The 15,884-nt window shown below is 39.0% G+C and overlaps 1 protein-coding gene and 1 long non-coding RNA gene across 3 annotated transcripts; one reads left to right on the top strand and one right to left on the bottom strand.

The window, feature by feature from the left end:
- Window positions 1-1,030: 1,030 nt before the first annotated feature.
- LOC135086239 (uncharacterized) lies at window positions 1,031-1,747 on the top strand. Its single transcript, XR_010260338.1, has 2 exons — window positions 1,031-1,278; window positions 1,499-1,747. It is a non-coding gene; the product is annotated as an uncharacterized LOC135086239 (long non-coding RNA).
- A 681-nt stretch (window positions 1,748-2,428) lies between these two features.
- Window positions 2,429-15,461, bottom strand: LOC135086214 (zinc finger protein 431-like). 2 transcript variants are annotated; one of them, XM_063981021.1, is made up of 7 exons: window positions 15,095-15,461; window positions 13,953-14,073; window positions 12,914-13,117; window positions 11,873-11,987; window positions 10,106-10,251; window positions 5,386-6,486; window positions 3,965-4,014 (listed from the first exon to the last, which is right to left on the bottom strand). In XM_063981021.1, the coding sequence occupies exons 1-6, from the start codon at window positions 15,248-15,250 to the stop codon at window positions 5,423-5,425; spliced, it is 1,806 nt and encodes a 601-aa protein (XP_063837091.1). In that variant the 5' UTR covers window positions 15,251-15,461; the 3' UTR covers window positions 3,965-4,014; window positions 5,386-5,422. The 2 variants fall into 2 exon arrangements, with proteins under 2 accessions (XP_063837092.1, XP_063837091.1); XM_063981022.1 differs by lacking the exon at window positions 5,386-6,486 and having other exon boundaries at window positions 2,429-4,014; window positions 15,095-15,382.
- Window positions 15,462-15,884: the final 423 nt, after the last annotated feature.

The raw sequence follows: 15,884 nt of genomic DNA, 5'->3' as shown, positions 1-15,884 counted from the left end.
ACACTGTGCAGTATTTAACTGCCTAAATATAATAATAAAAACACATAATGTACTTTTTTTAAGTTGCCTGAAGACACTGAGAGGTAAATAAGTAGTTAATATTATTCAAAGTAAGTCCAGTAAGTCATGTAATCTATTTCCTCCGCCATTTTCCGCAGTTTGGCACCTCACGTCACATCATTTTACCGAAGTCAGTCCTATAGCTTCGGCGCAGTACCGATCGCTAAAGTTTGTCAACAAAATGGTGCTTGACTCTTGTTCTTCTCAGCACTTGCCATATGTTTGTCTCGAAGCGCTGGTAGGGCCCAAAAGATAAGGAGACATGTAAAGTGCCCCATAAGGGCTACCTTTTTCTTTTTTTATTATTTTCTATTGACGTTCATAAGTGCCACTTGTGGTCTAAACTGAATAAATATTTTTGATTTTGATTTTTTGATTTTGAGACAAGCTAAATTACACCATATTGTTAATAATAAATAATAAATAAATATCCTTGGACATTTTACACTGCGCTTCTAGTCCCAAACTAAGCAAAGCTTGTACTATGGGTACTAGACAACGGATATAAACATACTTAAATACTTTTTTTTTGTAAATACATACTTATTATACATAGAAAACACCCAGTCCAATACAAACAAATATGTTCATGCACACAGATGTTTGTAATGTGCGGGAATCGAACCCGCTACCTCCGGAATAGTTGTCCGTTTCGAACCACTACACCAAACGGCCGACAATGACATTGAGCATACATTTTTTTAAATACCTTCGCGAAGTAAAACTTCTGTACAAGGTACTTATTATTATTCTGTGCCTATATTGGGAGCATTATAAAGTGACGTAGGTCTGGCGTTCACTAGCTCTAAGTCTATATGGTGTCTGTCTTGTCGAAGCTCAGTAGTGGCGATGGCAGATGTCGCTGGATTATAGTGATTTTCACTTAATGATTCCATTCATTTAACATCTTCGATATCAACTAATTATCAAAATACATTATTAATGATCGTCTTTTATAAATAGGTAGAGTCATTCGGGGTAACAGCACGCGGTGGGTAAAAGTACGCGGTGGTCCTATCTCCGACAGGGGTGGGGGAGCCGAGGTCTGTGTTTGTAAAATAGAGTGGCGCTACTGTCGCCGTTTAGGAGCCACGCGCCGCGCCGACGCAATCTAAGTACTGGTCGCGACACGTCGCCGAATACTTGTAGCACGCTTATTTCGTTTAATTTTTATGCCACGGAAAAGTGTGCTGTAGTTAAATGGATAGCTCTGTGCCAGTAAGTATACTATATTTCTATTGTTCATTTAATGTAGTTTTGATCTAAGTTTATCATATTCGTAAAAAGTATTTAACGTGTGTGTTGTGACTGATTATTTGGTATATTTGCCGATTGGGGTAAGAGTACGAGATTAATAGTACGCACGCGTACGTTTACCCCCGTTGCGCACTTATACCCCAAATGAAATAAAAATATCAAAAATTGTTCAATCTTTCAGAATACCTACACCAAAATGCTGAGAAATTACATAAGGAAGGCCCCTCAGCGGACCCTCATCTCATCTCAGATGACCAAATAATGAAGGCCAATTATTTTGATCTCAAAGTGTGACTATTGCCAATATAAATAATTTAAGACAAGATTCACATTATAATAGATACAGGGTGGAATTTTGTAATGCCACCTGGAGGGAAAGTACTCTTAGTAATGTAGAGGAATCGAACCAACTAAAATTTGTTAAAAATTACACGTCAGTATTTTTATTGCATCGATCGTTAGGGTTAAGTTTATGGATGAAATCTCTCTAACAAACTTGCTTAAATTAAATGAAAGGAAAACCATGAAATCTTAAATTATTTTAATTATTTACAAAAAATTTTATGGTATGATAGTGAATTTTCGTAAAATTTTCAAAAATCTTTGAATGGAGTTCTCTTTGTTTTCAAAAATTAAGGAAAGTTTTATTTGAGTAAAATTTTCTATCTACAATATTAAGAGTACTTTCCCTCCAGGTGGCATTACAAAATTCCACCCTGTATAATACAAAGAGTTCTTATTTTTTTTAATGTTAAAGTTCTTAAAATGTTATTTACAAGATTAAATAAATATTGATTATTGCCAATCTTAATTGTATTCTCTTAGATTAGAAATCTGAATGCGTACGTTTACCCCGCGTGCGTAACTTTACCCTAAGACTTGCGTAATTTTACCCACACATCGGGTCAAGAGTACGCATTGGAAAAGTTTTCAGTTAAGCCTATGTAGGGCTAAAACTAATTAATCTTGATGGAAATTTTTCTTAAATAGTGAAAATTTATTAAATATTCTACAGATTTAATATCATAACATGCCAATTATACAATTCTTTATAGGTCTGGGAGGCCATCAAAAAAAAAGTGCGTGCTCTTGACCCGAATGACTCTAATTGAAATTTTCATTCAGACGGATTTTTAATCAATCTAATTTTATTGAGCATAAATTATGAATAGTACACACATTTAACTATCATGTACAGACAGAACCCAAACTCATTTGATTTTATGGAACAGTAACATTTTTTTCGCTTTTCATAAACCCTCTGTAGTGTGAGACTGTTTGATTCGTTTTTTTTTTCGAATTATTCAAAAATATATTCACCAATTTTTGGTCGGGGAGTCATTATTGTAGTGTGCGTGTGCACTCATGGATGATTTAGCGTGTACCGATAACACTCAAACATTGGCGGAAGAATGGTGGGCGCGTCTTCGTGGATGAAACGATCTATACACGTCCTAGAATCCAATGCACCTTAGTTACTAAATTATAAGTAAATTAAACTAGAAAATCTAAAAATTCATTAGGTCGTAACAAAATGTACATTTTGTACCACACGTAACTTCAAGTGTGAAAAGGTCCACAGTAAAAGTACAAGCTTTGCTTGGTTTGGAACTAGATGGCGCTGTATGAAATGTAACTCACACTATTAAAATTAGCTTTGGCTCACTACAACGCTATCTTCGTCCACGTACATTATCTCAGCGGCGTGCTTTTTCATATGCTTCTTCAGCTCGGTGAAAGTGACGTAATTCTTCTCGCAAAACATGCACACATGCTTGCCTTTCCCCGTGTGCCTTTGCACGTGCATTTTCAATTCGTGTCCGCTAAGAAAACTTTTGTTACAATAATTGCACTTATAATTCTTCACTTTGTGGTGAACTTTCCTCAAATGGGCCATGTAGTATGGCTTCCAATCGTAAGTCTTCCCACAGAATTCGCAGGTCGACATCCGCACCTTCTCCTTGTGTTTTTCGACTATGTGCAAATGCCTTTCGTACTCAGAATGGTACGCTTCGCCACAATCCGCGCATTTGAACAACTTAGCTTCTTTATGCACCATCGCTTCGTGTTTTTTCTTGTACTTCTCCAAAGAGAACGTCTTCCCGCAATGCCCGCACGAAAACTTGCCCGTGTTGTGTATCATAATATGGTGTTTAAGTCGATTTTCAGTAACAAAAGTGTCTCCACATTCCGAGCAAACATAATTGCAGTAGTGAGCGTTCATATGAGAGTCCAAATTGGCTACATTCGGGAAATCTTCGTTGCACAGCGCGCAGTAAACTACATTATGAGCGCTCAGCTTGTACGGAATCAATTTGTCATAAACCTGGTCTAGTTCAATATCGTGAAAATCCTTCAGATGCACGAACATATCGTTCCACGTCGGTATGCGGGTTTGGCAGACCGTGCAGTTGAACATTTCGATGTCTACGCGTAACATTTCGTTGAGGAACGGCGGCCTCATGATTTGGTCGAGTCTGTCAAGTCTTTCTTTCAGTCCGTGGCTGGCTGTATGGACTCTGAGTTCGCTGGGGTCCTCGAAGCTCTCACTGGCAGTGTAGCAGAACGCACAGAAGTACCTGGCGGATTTTACCTTGAAAGGGACAGCGTCGGTGAGGGACAGCACCTTCGTGATTTCTTGCACGAATTGGTAGTGTCGCTCGTTGTTCATATGCGTCGCGATTTCTTTAGGCGTTTCTGGAAAGAAAGGATTGAAAATAAATGAGGGTAGTTTTCGCGATTGACAAATCCGCCAGATGGCAATACGCAGACGCGAGGTCCAAATGCTGCATGATTGGTTATTATGTCAAAAATAACCAATCATGCAGCATTTGGACCTCGCGTCTACGTATTGCCATCTGGCGGATTTATTAATCGCGAAAACCCTCATTGGTTTACGTTAAAAAAATTGCCAAAAGATTTTAATGCGTTTAATTACCTTGGGATAGATTATTATGGACCACAATACTTATTTGTTACATGCCGTTCAGCCTTAGGAACTAAATTCCTTAATAATTTAACTCAACTGGAGCATTAAATTGGCTATTTTAAAAATTTAATAAAATCAAGAGTACAAATAACCACTATTTATTATTTAATTTAGGTACATAATACACCTCATAATATTTCAACGCTTACTCTCTACAAATACAATAATCTTACAGTACTTAATAACAACACATCTTTTACTAATCTTACTAATATTATAAATGCGAAAGTTTAAATGTCTGGATGATTTTTACTCTTTCACGCAAAAAGTGCTGAACGGATTTTGTTGAAACTTTACAATATTATTGTTTTTAATCCAGATTAACATATATGCTATAATTTATGCCGATTTGTGACCCTAAATTTCACGCGGGTGAAGCCGCGGGCAAAAGCTAGTTATGCATAATACATCAAAAATGATTTAGCACATAAGAGCATAATTTTTTATTGAAAAATAACTTATTACAATTACCCAATGAAGTGTTTATAAGTTAACTACCTGTTCCCGCGACTTCGTAAGCGTGAAAATAGTTTGAATAATATTTCCCGTTTTGCAACATTTTTCTTTACAGCTCCGCCCCTATTGGCTGTAAGGTAAAAAAATACAGTTCCTGAGATTAGCGCGTTAACCAAACAATTTTTTAGCTTTATAATCTATATCTATAAAAGCGAAAAGTCACTGACTGACTGATCGACTCACTCACTCACTCATCATGAAATCTTAGAAACTATAAGGCCCAGAACAGACGGTGAAACGCAACTGCAACGAAACTGCAACTGCTGTAAGCAAACTTTCAGTTTCAGTTTCAAACTGGTCGCGTCATGTGTGGTCTCTCAACGGACGCTATGGCAAAAACTTAGATGCAACTCAAAAGTAACTAGCAGTTGCAGTTTCGTTGCAGTTGCGTTTCACCGTCTGTTCTGGGCCTAAGTGCTAGGAGTCTCAAAATTTGCATGCATGGGGGTTCCTTTTAGAACGTAGGTGAACCGATTTAAACGGGATTTTGTAAAATTCAACTCCTACGGGGGTAAAACAGTATCCACGCGTACGAAGTCGCGGGCGGCCGCTAGTTTAAGAACCTATAGATGCCATGTCTGTCAAGTCTTCATTCAATATTCACAAATCATAAATACTGTGTGTGAAAGCCATGTGGTCCCTCCACTTGTACCTCCTTGTGAACTTTCTGGGACACAGCTCACACAGCAGCTTGCAATCGTCATTGTGTATCTTCAAATGCAGTTGGAAGTTCTGCCGGTGGCCAAAACTCTTCCCACAGTCCGGGCACTTGTAGTTTTTGACCCCGGTGTGTTTCACCATGTGTCTGTCTAATGTTGCTTTTCTAGAAAATACCATGCCACACTCCGGACATGTTTTCTGAGGCTGGTTGAAGTGGCAACGGGTCTTATGATGCTTCAAGCTCATCCAAGTATCAAATCTACGCTCACACCCATCACAAATGCATGGTCTTGCCTCGTCGGAATGAAATTCTAATTCATGATTAGCCTTTTCGTCTGCGTCTAGGAATAGTTTAGAGCATTTCCAGCACTTGTGAGCTTCGTTTGAATATATGTGGACGACTCGCAGATGAGCTGCCAAGCGAGACTTGGTAGGGAATCTTTTGGGGCATATATCACACTTGAAATCCCCTATAGTGTGTTGTCTCAACTTATGCTGCCGCAACGTAGGCAGGCTTATAAAGCCTTTCCCACATTCGTCGCATCCATAATTTCTATAGTGCTCGCTCATATGCTCGCTGAGATGTTTGAAGAATTTAAACGCTGAATCGCAATGCGTACACTTGAACTCATCTTTGTCAAACTTGTACGGAATAATCACGTTTTTGATATCCGTATGTATAATTTTTCCGTGTTGGATAATATGAGTGGTAAATTTTTCTAAGGAGTCAAAGTTCTTTTTGCATAGACGACATTTTAAATCTGTCACGTCGAGTTTGAGACTGAAACCGCTAGCCATTTTTAAATGGAGTTCATTTGATTCGTGCGCGTGGATGACGTTATGTTTTCTTAGTTCGCTGATGGTGGTATATGCTTCGTTGCAGAAATAGCAGACGAAATCTGAGCCGTGTGTCTTAAAGGGCGTAGCGGTGGAGTAGTGCAGGATAGTCCGCGCGTTGTGCCTGTGTTTCCGGCTCTCGTCCGGCTTTGGTCGGATCCGGGCATCTACAACAAAACACCCAGTTGTAGTTTCACTTGTGGAGAAGGTTGAGGGCACAAGAGCGCGCGGCAGGTCGCCCATGCGCTGGACTGACCAGCTCAAAACCGCACTCAATTTTTTTTTATCCACAGCGAGGAAGCTCTTGACCTGTATCTCACCTGATGGTAAGTGATGATCAGGCCGAAGGTGGAAGCGAGCTTCACCCGGAATTCTCAACCACGGAGGAACTGGCTATCTTACCTCTAACTGCCGGAACACAACAATGCTGTTAACATTGTTGTTATGGCGACAGACTTAGGTGAGATGGTGGTAGCTAGCCAGGCGGACTTTGAACAAGCCCTACCCCCAACCAAACCGAACAGAAAAATCTGCCCCCACTGGGAATCGAACCCGGGACCTCTGCGTCTGAAGCAGGTGGGCTTACCACTAGACCACAGAGGCGGTTAACTCGATGGTCAACTCCACGAGTTAACAAGAATGGCAGTGCAGGAGGAATGGCGACGGATTGTGAGGCTTGCCACCGGACCGGGTGTGACGACCACGACCACTCTGGCAAGAGTGTACCGACGAAAAAGAAGAAGTAGTTTCACTCTCGACACGATCGTTGTGTGTATAGCCTGACCAGGAACATAAAAACCCTGGCATAGAGGCGCGTCAATTGCATTTGATAGTGCAACACTGAGTACAGTCGTACCTGTGTTAAATTAATAGGCTAACTTTATGTATCAGGATTCAGGATTACGGGCTAATTTGATATTTTCATAAATTAACGAAAAAATATTATTATAGGTAACCTGGTTTAAATAAATTAAATGAAACCATCAATCGAGCTAGTAGGATTTATTTTATTATTCATCAATAATCAAATTCAGAACTTGAATATTCAACTGCAATGTTTGCTCATGAACGCTTCAAACTCAGTACTTCTTTCCCAATTCCATAAAATTTAACACTTAGAAAGTGAAAAAATAAAATAAAATAGGTAGTTGAAACAAACCACATCTAATTTTCATAGTGGACTGTACTATGCGATAAACATGTCAGTCAATTTGACAACCTTTGTCGGAAACATTATTCAATGAAAATATTGTCCGAACCCTTAGTATTTCTCTTCGACAAATACTTTAACACATTGTAAACCACTTTTCTTTCACGACTATAAAAAGATTTTAGCAATTTAATTCACAAAATCAATTGCGCACATTTAAAATAAAGTTTGTTTACACTTTGACAGCAATAGACTGACATGCAAGGTGACATGACAATGAAGTTTTCAGTTACTGTTGCCATTAAAAGAAATTAGTACCATTAGTTTTCCGCAACATGGCGAGGGTTTTTATGTTCCTGGTCAGGCTATACATTAAATTTCATTTCTATGTACTTCTAAGCTTGCAACATTTATCTGTAAATTAATTGTTCGCTTTCCGCTCCGCTCCCTTCCATCACCGGGGAACCAGACGCAGGTTAGCGTACCATCCCTATATTGTGACATTCCACCAGCTCGCACTAAGCGTTTCGATGACTCTTATACGATCGAGCTAGGGACTGGAATTCGCTGCCTGCTGGTGTCTTTTCCGAAGACTATAATCCGGGCCTTTTCAAGGCGAGAGTGAATAGGTACTTGCAGGGCAGATATGTACCGTCCTAGACTGCATCCCACTTAACACCACCATTGTGGTCAAATATCAACCTTGTTAAGCATAAAATAAACTTGTCCTGCACCAAATAATAGATATTCCACAACTCTCCGCATTACTGTCTCTCTCCGTTGAACCACAGAATAATAATAAGTACTACGTACAGAAGGCTTACTTCGCGAAGGTATTTAAAAAAAAATATGCTCAATGTCATTAACAATATGGTGTAATTTAGCTTGTCTCAAGAGTCAAGCACCATTTTGTTGACAAACGTCAGTGATCGGTACTGCGCCGAAGCCATAGGGCTGACTTCGGTAAAATGATGTGTGACGTGAGGTGCCAAACTGCGGAAAATGGCGGAGGAAATACATGATTAAGCATGAATAATATTAACCACTTATTTACCTCTCAGTGTCTTCAGGCAACTTAAAAAAGTACATTCTGTGTTTTTATTATTATTTAGGCAGTTAAATACTGCACAGTATTTAGTACACCATTTTCTTTATTTTTTTCCATCATACACAAGAATACGCGTGCGTGAGTCAATGTTCGCTCGTATGTGAGGCCTTGTCGAATAGTATCCTGTAGGTGGGCCATCGTGCGTGTTTTGTTTTCGATGTAAACACGCGGAGATGAACAAGCCTGCCCGAACACAATAATCCGGGCCTCTTCAAGGCGAGAGTGAATAGGCGTTTACTACCACCCTATACTGTTCCTAATAAAAATCAAGTGAGATTGTATTCCAGAAATACCTGCTCTGTTTTGCATAAAAAAAAATTATATGTGAGCGGCACGGGATGGCTGCTCGTCATGCAATTCAAATTTCGTTTCCTGACATTTATTTATTGTATTGTTACTGGTATAAAAAACAACTACGAGTAAAATAAGTATTTTGAGTTGTAAAATATGTAAAGTCTAAAACTAAATGTAGCAATAATCTATATAAATAAAAAAAAATGAATTGATGTTCGTTAGTCTGATTAAAACTCGAGAACGGCTGGGCCGATTGAGCTGATTTTGGTTTTAAAATGTTTGTCGTAGTCCAGGGTAGGTCTAAACGGTGAGCAAATATGCGCGCGATATTGTTTTTCTGTGACAGACAAAATTCAACGCGGGCGAAGCCGCGGGCGGAAAGCTAGTAATTAATATAACTTTAAGACAAAGAACTTTTGCACGTCGCATGCGACAGAATATGCTGGAATTTATTAAATTAACAGTTAACACCCATCTGTAACCATGTTCTTGCAAATAAATGATTTTATTATTATTATTATGCTTCCTCTATTATTAACTAGCTTTGCCCCGCAGCTTCACCCGCGTGAAATTTTGTCACAGATCGGCATAAATTATAGCCTATTATGGGTAACAAACAATAATACTGTAAAGTTTCAACAAAATCCGTTCAGTAGTTTTTGCGTGAAAGAGTAACAAACATCCAGACATCCAAACTTTCGCATTTATAATATTAATAGGATAATTATTATTAACTAGCGGCCGCCCGCGACTTCGTACGCGTGGATCCCGTTTTACCCCCTTCATCTATCTTACGCGGTTTAGATTTTTTATAGAAATGTTTTTTCCCGCTAACTCCCATTCCCGTGGGAATTTTGCAATATCCTGTTGTAACTAAGCTTTAAGTTTACTAAGGTACCTGCATGTCAAATTTCAAGCGTCTAACTTAAGCGGTTTAGATTTTTCATACAAAAGGATTTTCCCGCTAATTCCCGTTCGCGTGGGAATTCCTAAGTATACTATAACCTGCCCAGGAGTATGAAGAATAATTGTACCAAGTTTCGTTAAAATCCGTCGAGTAGTTTTTGTTTCTATAAGGAACATACAGACAGACAAAAATTTTACTGATTGCATTTTTAGCATCAGTATCGATCACTAATCACTAATTCTGTACATGAAATTATTTTGAAAATATATTTCATGTACAGAATTGACCTCTCTACAGATTTATTATAAATATAGATGATCCACTCACCAGGTTTCAGCCCGTGCTTGATGTTGTATACTCTAGCGATCAGAGTTTTCCTGGGGATGCCGTAACGCGCCGCCACCTTGGACAGAGGCTCCGTGCTTGACATTGCTTCCTCGACGCATTGACGGAGGGTCGCCTCGGTGTACATCCTAAAAAAGATCATTTATCTACACTAATATTATAAAGAGGAAAACTTTGTTTGTTTGATTGTTTTTTTGTTTGGTTGTAATGAATAGGCTCAAAAACTACTGGACCGTTTTTAAAAATTCTTTCACCATTCGGAAGCTTAATGTAGCTTACTCCACGAGTAACATAGGCTAAATTTTATTTTGGAAAAAAGGGTTAATATGTAAATAACGTAGTCCACACGCGCGAAGCCGCGGGCGGAAAGCTAGTTTCCTATAATTTGGCTATCCTCATGGTAAACCAAGCAGGCTCTTGATTGGAACACCCAAGGAAAACGCAAACATGGTCGCCCTAAGCAAACTTGGCGGCGCACTGCGGCAGACGAGGCGAAGAAGATCGGCAAGACTTGGAGCGAGATCAAACGCGAAACTCAAGACCGAACGCGATGGAAGACTGTTGTGGACGCCCTCTGCCCCATCTAGGGGACATAGGACCATAAGTCAAGTCAAAGTCATGGTAAACACTCATAAAACTCATTTATTTTTGCAAATAGGCTTTTAAAAAGCACTTTTACACGTCCCTGTACCTATTAACCCTACCACTGCTTCGTGACAATAACTGGGCCAGTGCTGAGAAGAAGCAGCGCAAGAAACTCAGACACTATTGTCAGCCTCAGGTAAATTTTATGATTTACTAGTCCGGTCGCCGAGCAGATAGAATTTCGTCCAATGACCCCAAGCTACTAACTGTGCGACATGCGGCCACAGCGCAACAGCAATATAATTACGCGCGAGCGAGAAGGATGGGTAGCTTGGGGTCATTGGACGAAATTCTATGTGCTCGGCGACCGGACTTTAGCTGTGTAATATTTCAAGTTTTAGCAACATTTTTCTTTACTGCTCCGCCACTATTTGCTGTAGGGTGATGTTAAATAGCCTAAAGCCTTTCTCGATAAATGGACTATCCAACACAAAAATAATTTTTCAAATCGGACCAGTAGTTCCTGAGATTAGCGCGTTCAACCGAACGAAACTATACAGCTTTACAATATTCATCATCATCACAGCCATAGGACGTCAACTGCTGAACATAGGCCTCCCCCAATGCTTTTCATGTTTCCCGGTTGGCAGCGGCCTGCGTCCAGCGCCTTCCTACCTTTATGATGTCGTCGGTCCACCTTGTGGACGTCCTACGCTGCGCTTTCCGGTACGCGGCCTCCACTCCAGAACCTTGCTACCCCATCGGCCGTCAGTTCTGCATACAATGTGCCCTGCCCATTGCCACTTCAGCTTGCTAATCCGTCGGGCTATGTCAGCGACTTTAGTTCGTTTACGGATCCTCATTTCTGATTCGATCTCGTAAAGAAACACCGAGTTACAATATTAGTATAGAAGTATAATTATGTAAAGCCTGATCCGTGAGCACGTAGAATTTTGTCCAATGACCCCAAGCTACCCATCCTTATCGCTCGCGCGTAATTATGTTGCTGTCGCGCTCGCACACTCACTGCGGGCGCCCGTCGCACAGTCGCGACAGCAATATAATTACGCGCGAGCGATAAGGATGGGTAGCTTGGGGTCATTGGACAGAATTCTACGTGCTCACGGACCAGGCTTTAGATATTATTGTGACGTCGTTGCATACCTGTAGTTCCTCTTTCTGCCAACTTGCGGCGCTTGTTTGATGCTCACTGCTTTTGCTTTCTTAGACGATTTAGCGGCAGCTGCTTTGCGTTTTTTTTTCTCCTTCTTTTGGTGTTCTATAACAAAAGACCATTGGTAACATAAATTCTGTTTGGCCCAAAGATTAGGAAGAGATTTTTTTTTATCATCAGGCTAAAAAATAAATAAATAAATCTTTGGACAATTTCACACAGCGCCAGCTAGCCCCAAAGTAAGCAACTTAATGCTTGTGTTATGGGTGCTAGCTTAACGGATATACTACTTAAATCCTTTTTTTTTTTTTAAATACATAAATATTATACATAGTCACACCCAGACCCGTCACAGAAATTAAAATAATAATAATAATAATAATCATTTATTTGCCTTAAATAGGTGGTTACAGAGTAGTTCTTATTTGATTAGATATAATGTTACTTAAGACCTATTTAGTCATAGACTATGACATGCAAATATACAAAATGGTTACAGAGTGAGAAAATTAAATTTAATGTCAATTATGATTAGTCAATAAATCTTTTTAAAAATTCATCATTTCAATTTCTGCCCGGCCGGGAATCGAACCCGGGACCTCTCGGCATAGTAGTCCGTTCTGAACCACTACACCAAACGGCCGACTAAAAGAAAGAAATAATTTTCTTTTTATTTAGTAATCCTTATTAAGACAACAACATCAGTACATGTTATGGTCTGTGGACTGCGTGACGGGCGGCCGCAGTGGGTGTGCGAGCGCGACAGCAATAAGGGTAGCTTGGGGTCAAAGATCGGGGGCGAAAGACATTTGCGCGCATAGACAGACACTTGCGCGAAAAGACATGTGCACGAATGGATGTTTGCGCTAAAAGACACGATGGTGGACCGACGACCTCCTAAAGGTAGCGGGAAGGCGCTGTATGCAGGCCGCCACCAACCGGCCATTGTGGAAATCATTGGGGGAGGCCTATGTTCAGCAGTGGACGTCCTATGGCTGCAATGATGATGACAAATAATGATGATTCCTTACCTTCCGCTACTTCATCGTCTAGATATTCAACTTCCTCATATTCAATGTCCTCATCTTCTTCTTGTTTGATTTGCACATCATCCTCTTCAATCTGCTCGAATACAATTTCCTCGTTGTCTTCTTCGCCTTCCTCGTGGTATGTAATGATCTCGTACTGATCCATCTCCGATAACTTTTCTTCATTAACGGATTCTGATTCAGAATCTATAAAAAATATTAAAGGAATTAAAATCATGGGAGCGTTTACTAATGCTACATTACAAATAAATTGAAAATATCAACTGCCTAAGGAATCGAACCCATGACCTGCCAGTTACTTTCGCTTGCCAGGCGAATGTTCTTCCTTCTGAGCTACTTAGACACTGGATGAACCAATCGAAATTTTCAAAAGTCGTAAAGTAGCGTCGAAAGGTTGTGGATTCGTTCCTTAATAGCATTTGACGATTTGTAATAACTAAATCGTTACTAATATTATAAATGCGAAAGTAACTGTCGGTCTGTCTGTGTGGCTTTCACACCTAAACCACTGAACCGATTTTAGTCTAGCTAATAGTCTACAGGGTGGAATTTTGTAATGCCACCTGGAGGGAAAGTACTCTTAATAAAAACATTCTTTTATTTTTGAAAAGAAAGAGAACTGCATTTAAAGATTTCCGAACATTTTTCGAAATTTCACCACCAATCAATGCAATTTTCTGTAAACAATTAAAACAATTTAAGATTTGATGGTTTTCCTTTCATTTGATTTATCAAGTTTATTAGAGAGATTGCATCCTTATGCTTAACCCTAACTATCGATGCATTAAAATACAGGGTGTAATTTTTTAGATTTTAGTTTGTTCGAGTCCCGGGTGTGGCAAGCAAATTTTTGAAATTCTTTGAATGCAGTTCTATTTCTTTATAAAAATAAAGGAATGTTTTCTTTGAGTAAAATTTTCTATCTACAGTATTAAAAGTACTTTCCCTCCAGGTGGCATTACAAAATTCCACCATGTATGTAAATAAAGATATTTTTGAAACAACTAGCTAGCATACAGACCTAAGGCTCCGTCCATTAGCAACTTTTCACTGGCCAACACCTCCCTTTTAAAAGTGTGCGCGTCCCGTAGTCTTCCCACACACATTTCACATATCACCTCATTGGTCGCTGACGAATCCCACTGTGAAATAAACATGATTTTATTAATAACATGAAAAAACCTATGGGAATTCCCACAAACATTTGCTTGCCAGGCAACTGCTTTAACTGTAAATTTGAAATTTTTAAATGTAATACACTATTACAGCCAGCCACGTTAGGGCCCAAATGAAGAGACATTTCAGATTCAATTTTGACCAGTATTTTGGCACTTATGAACGTCAAAGTACCCCATTAGGGGCATTTTAAATCTTTGACGATTTTGATAAAATTGAATTAAATATTTGTGATTCGATTTGAAGCATTCTTCTGTTTTTTAAAGTTTTACAGAGAAACACTTGGACTGTGATGATCTAAATACACAGTTTTTTTCATCGCATTATCTTGGTGTACCATCGGCAACAGTGTTAACTATCCATTGCCTGTCATGTTGTCTCGTTCTATCGCAAAGAATCACCATTTGATGAGAGCAAAAACGGAAATGGATAGTTAACAGTGTTGCCGTGTGTACTTCTCTTACTGGCATTATTGCAAGGATTCAGTATCAGTTGAGACAACTCCTACTGATGAAGGGATCTATGTTTATTTATAATAAATAATAAATAAATAATAATAAATAAATAATAATAAATAAATCTTTGGACAACTTCACACAGCGCCAGCTAGCCCCAAAGTAAGCAACTTAATGCTTGTGTTATGGGTGCTAGCTTAATGGATATACTACTTATATACTTTTTTTTATTTAACTCTGTGACTATATTTATAATTGGGTAAGAAGCTGACAACTACTGAAGGTTGGTTCATATTAGCATTTTAAAATAGTGCTAGTGCTACTATTTTTATTAATTTTTTTCTGAGGTTATCATAGTTATAAAGTTTACAAAAAGGTATGCATGATTAAAATAGAACCCAAAAGCACAAGAATGGGGTCAGATTGGGGCTTAGATTAATCTAAGGATGGGGGTTATAATCCAACGTCCAATCTTCTTTGAAAATTTTTCTGAACAGCTGTACAGAAAGTTTTATAAAAACTGTTTACTTACAGTTATTGAGAAGGTTTCTATGAGCATTTCACCATAGATTTCATTAGCTCCATCCCATGGATACGGAGTCCACATGTCCTTCACGTTGCCAAGTTCTAAGCAGCACCTGCATCTTCCGAAAACTTCGGTATCAGAATTTTGAACTTCTTGATCCATTTTCACAACAGAAAATGTAGCTATAGGAAAATAAAATGAAGCCAAGCCAAATGCCTCTCGTCCAAGGTGGTGATGAAATTTTTAACGGAATACCAGGTTCGATATTTAAATTACCAACAATTTATAAATAATAATGCACTGACGCGCAGGGTGGGGTGATGGCCAGTGATAGTTGACCTTATCGCTTATCGCATCATGATGCAGTATTATTGCTCAGTTCATCCCATTTTAAACTCGTGACTCGTAAATGAACAAGAACATTTTTTATCGAATATTCTGAGATATCACCGTGCGTGTTAGCAGAATATTACTGTCAGTTTTTACAAATTCATTTGCATGAAGACAAGATTATGAGACAATAAGCAAGATTTTTCATAATTAACATGAAAATTCGGTTACATTGGCTTTAACAAAAAAAACGAAATTAGTGGTAGGATCTCACAAAAACTAAAATTCCCCATTTTTTGGTAATTTACGTTTATTTATGGTCACACCAACTTATGTCAAAGACAAGAAATAGTGATGTTATAGTTCCAAAATACTGAACTGTGTGCATGACATTGACAGTGGGGCGCCACCATCAATACCGAATCGCTAGTTCCGATTTTTGCCATGTTGGAAACCATATAGTTGA

This window comes from Ostrinia nubilalis, chromosome 30 (assembly GCF_963855985.1).
Source record: "Ostrinia nubilalis chromosome 30, ilOstNubi1.1, whole genome shotgun sequence".
NCBI classification, from domain to species: domain Eukaryota; kingdom Metazoa; phylum Arthropoda; class Insecta; order Lepidoptera; family Crambidae; genus Ostrinia; species Ostrinia nubilalis.
This window is presented reverse-complemented; position numbering and strand designations above follow the sequence as displayed.

Coding starts and splice junctions, on each gene's coding strand:
- LOC135086214 (XM_063981021.1), bottom strand. CDS start 15,250: ATGGATCAAGAAGTTCAAAATTCTGATACCGAAGTTTTCGGAAGATGC. Junction 13,118..13,952: donor GCTAATGGACGGAGCCTTAG/GTCTGTATGCTA, acceptor TATTTTTTATAG/ATTCTGAATCAGAATCCGTT. Junction 6,487..10,105: donor CAAGCACGGGCTGAAACCTG/GTGAGTGGATCA, acceptor GTTTTGTTGTAG/ATGCCCGGATCCGACCAAAG.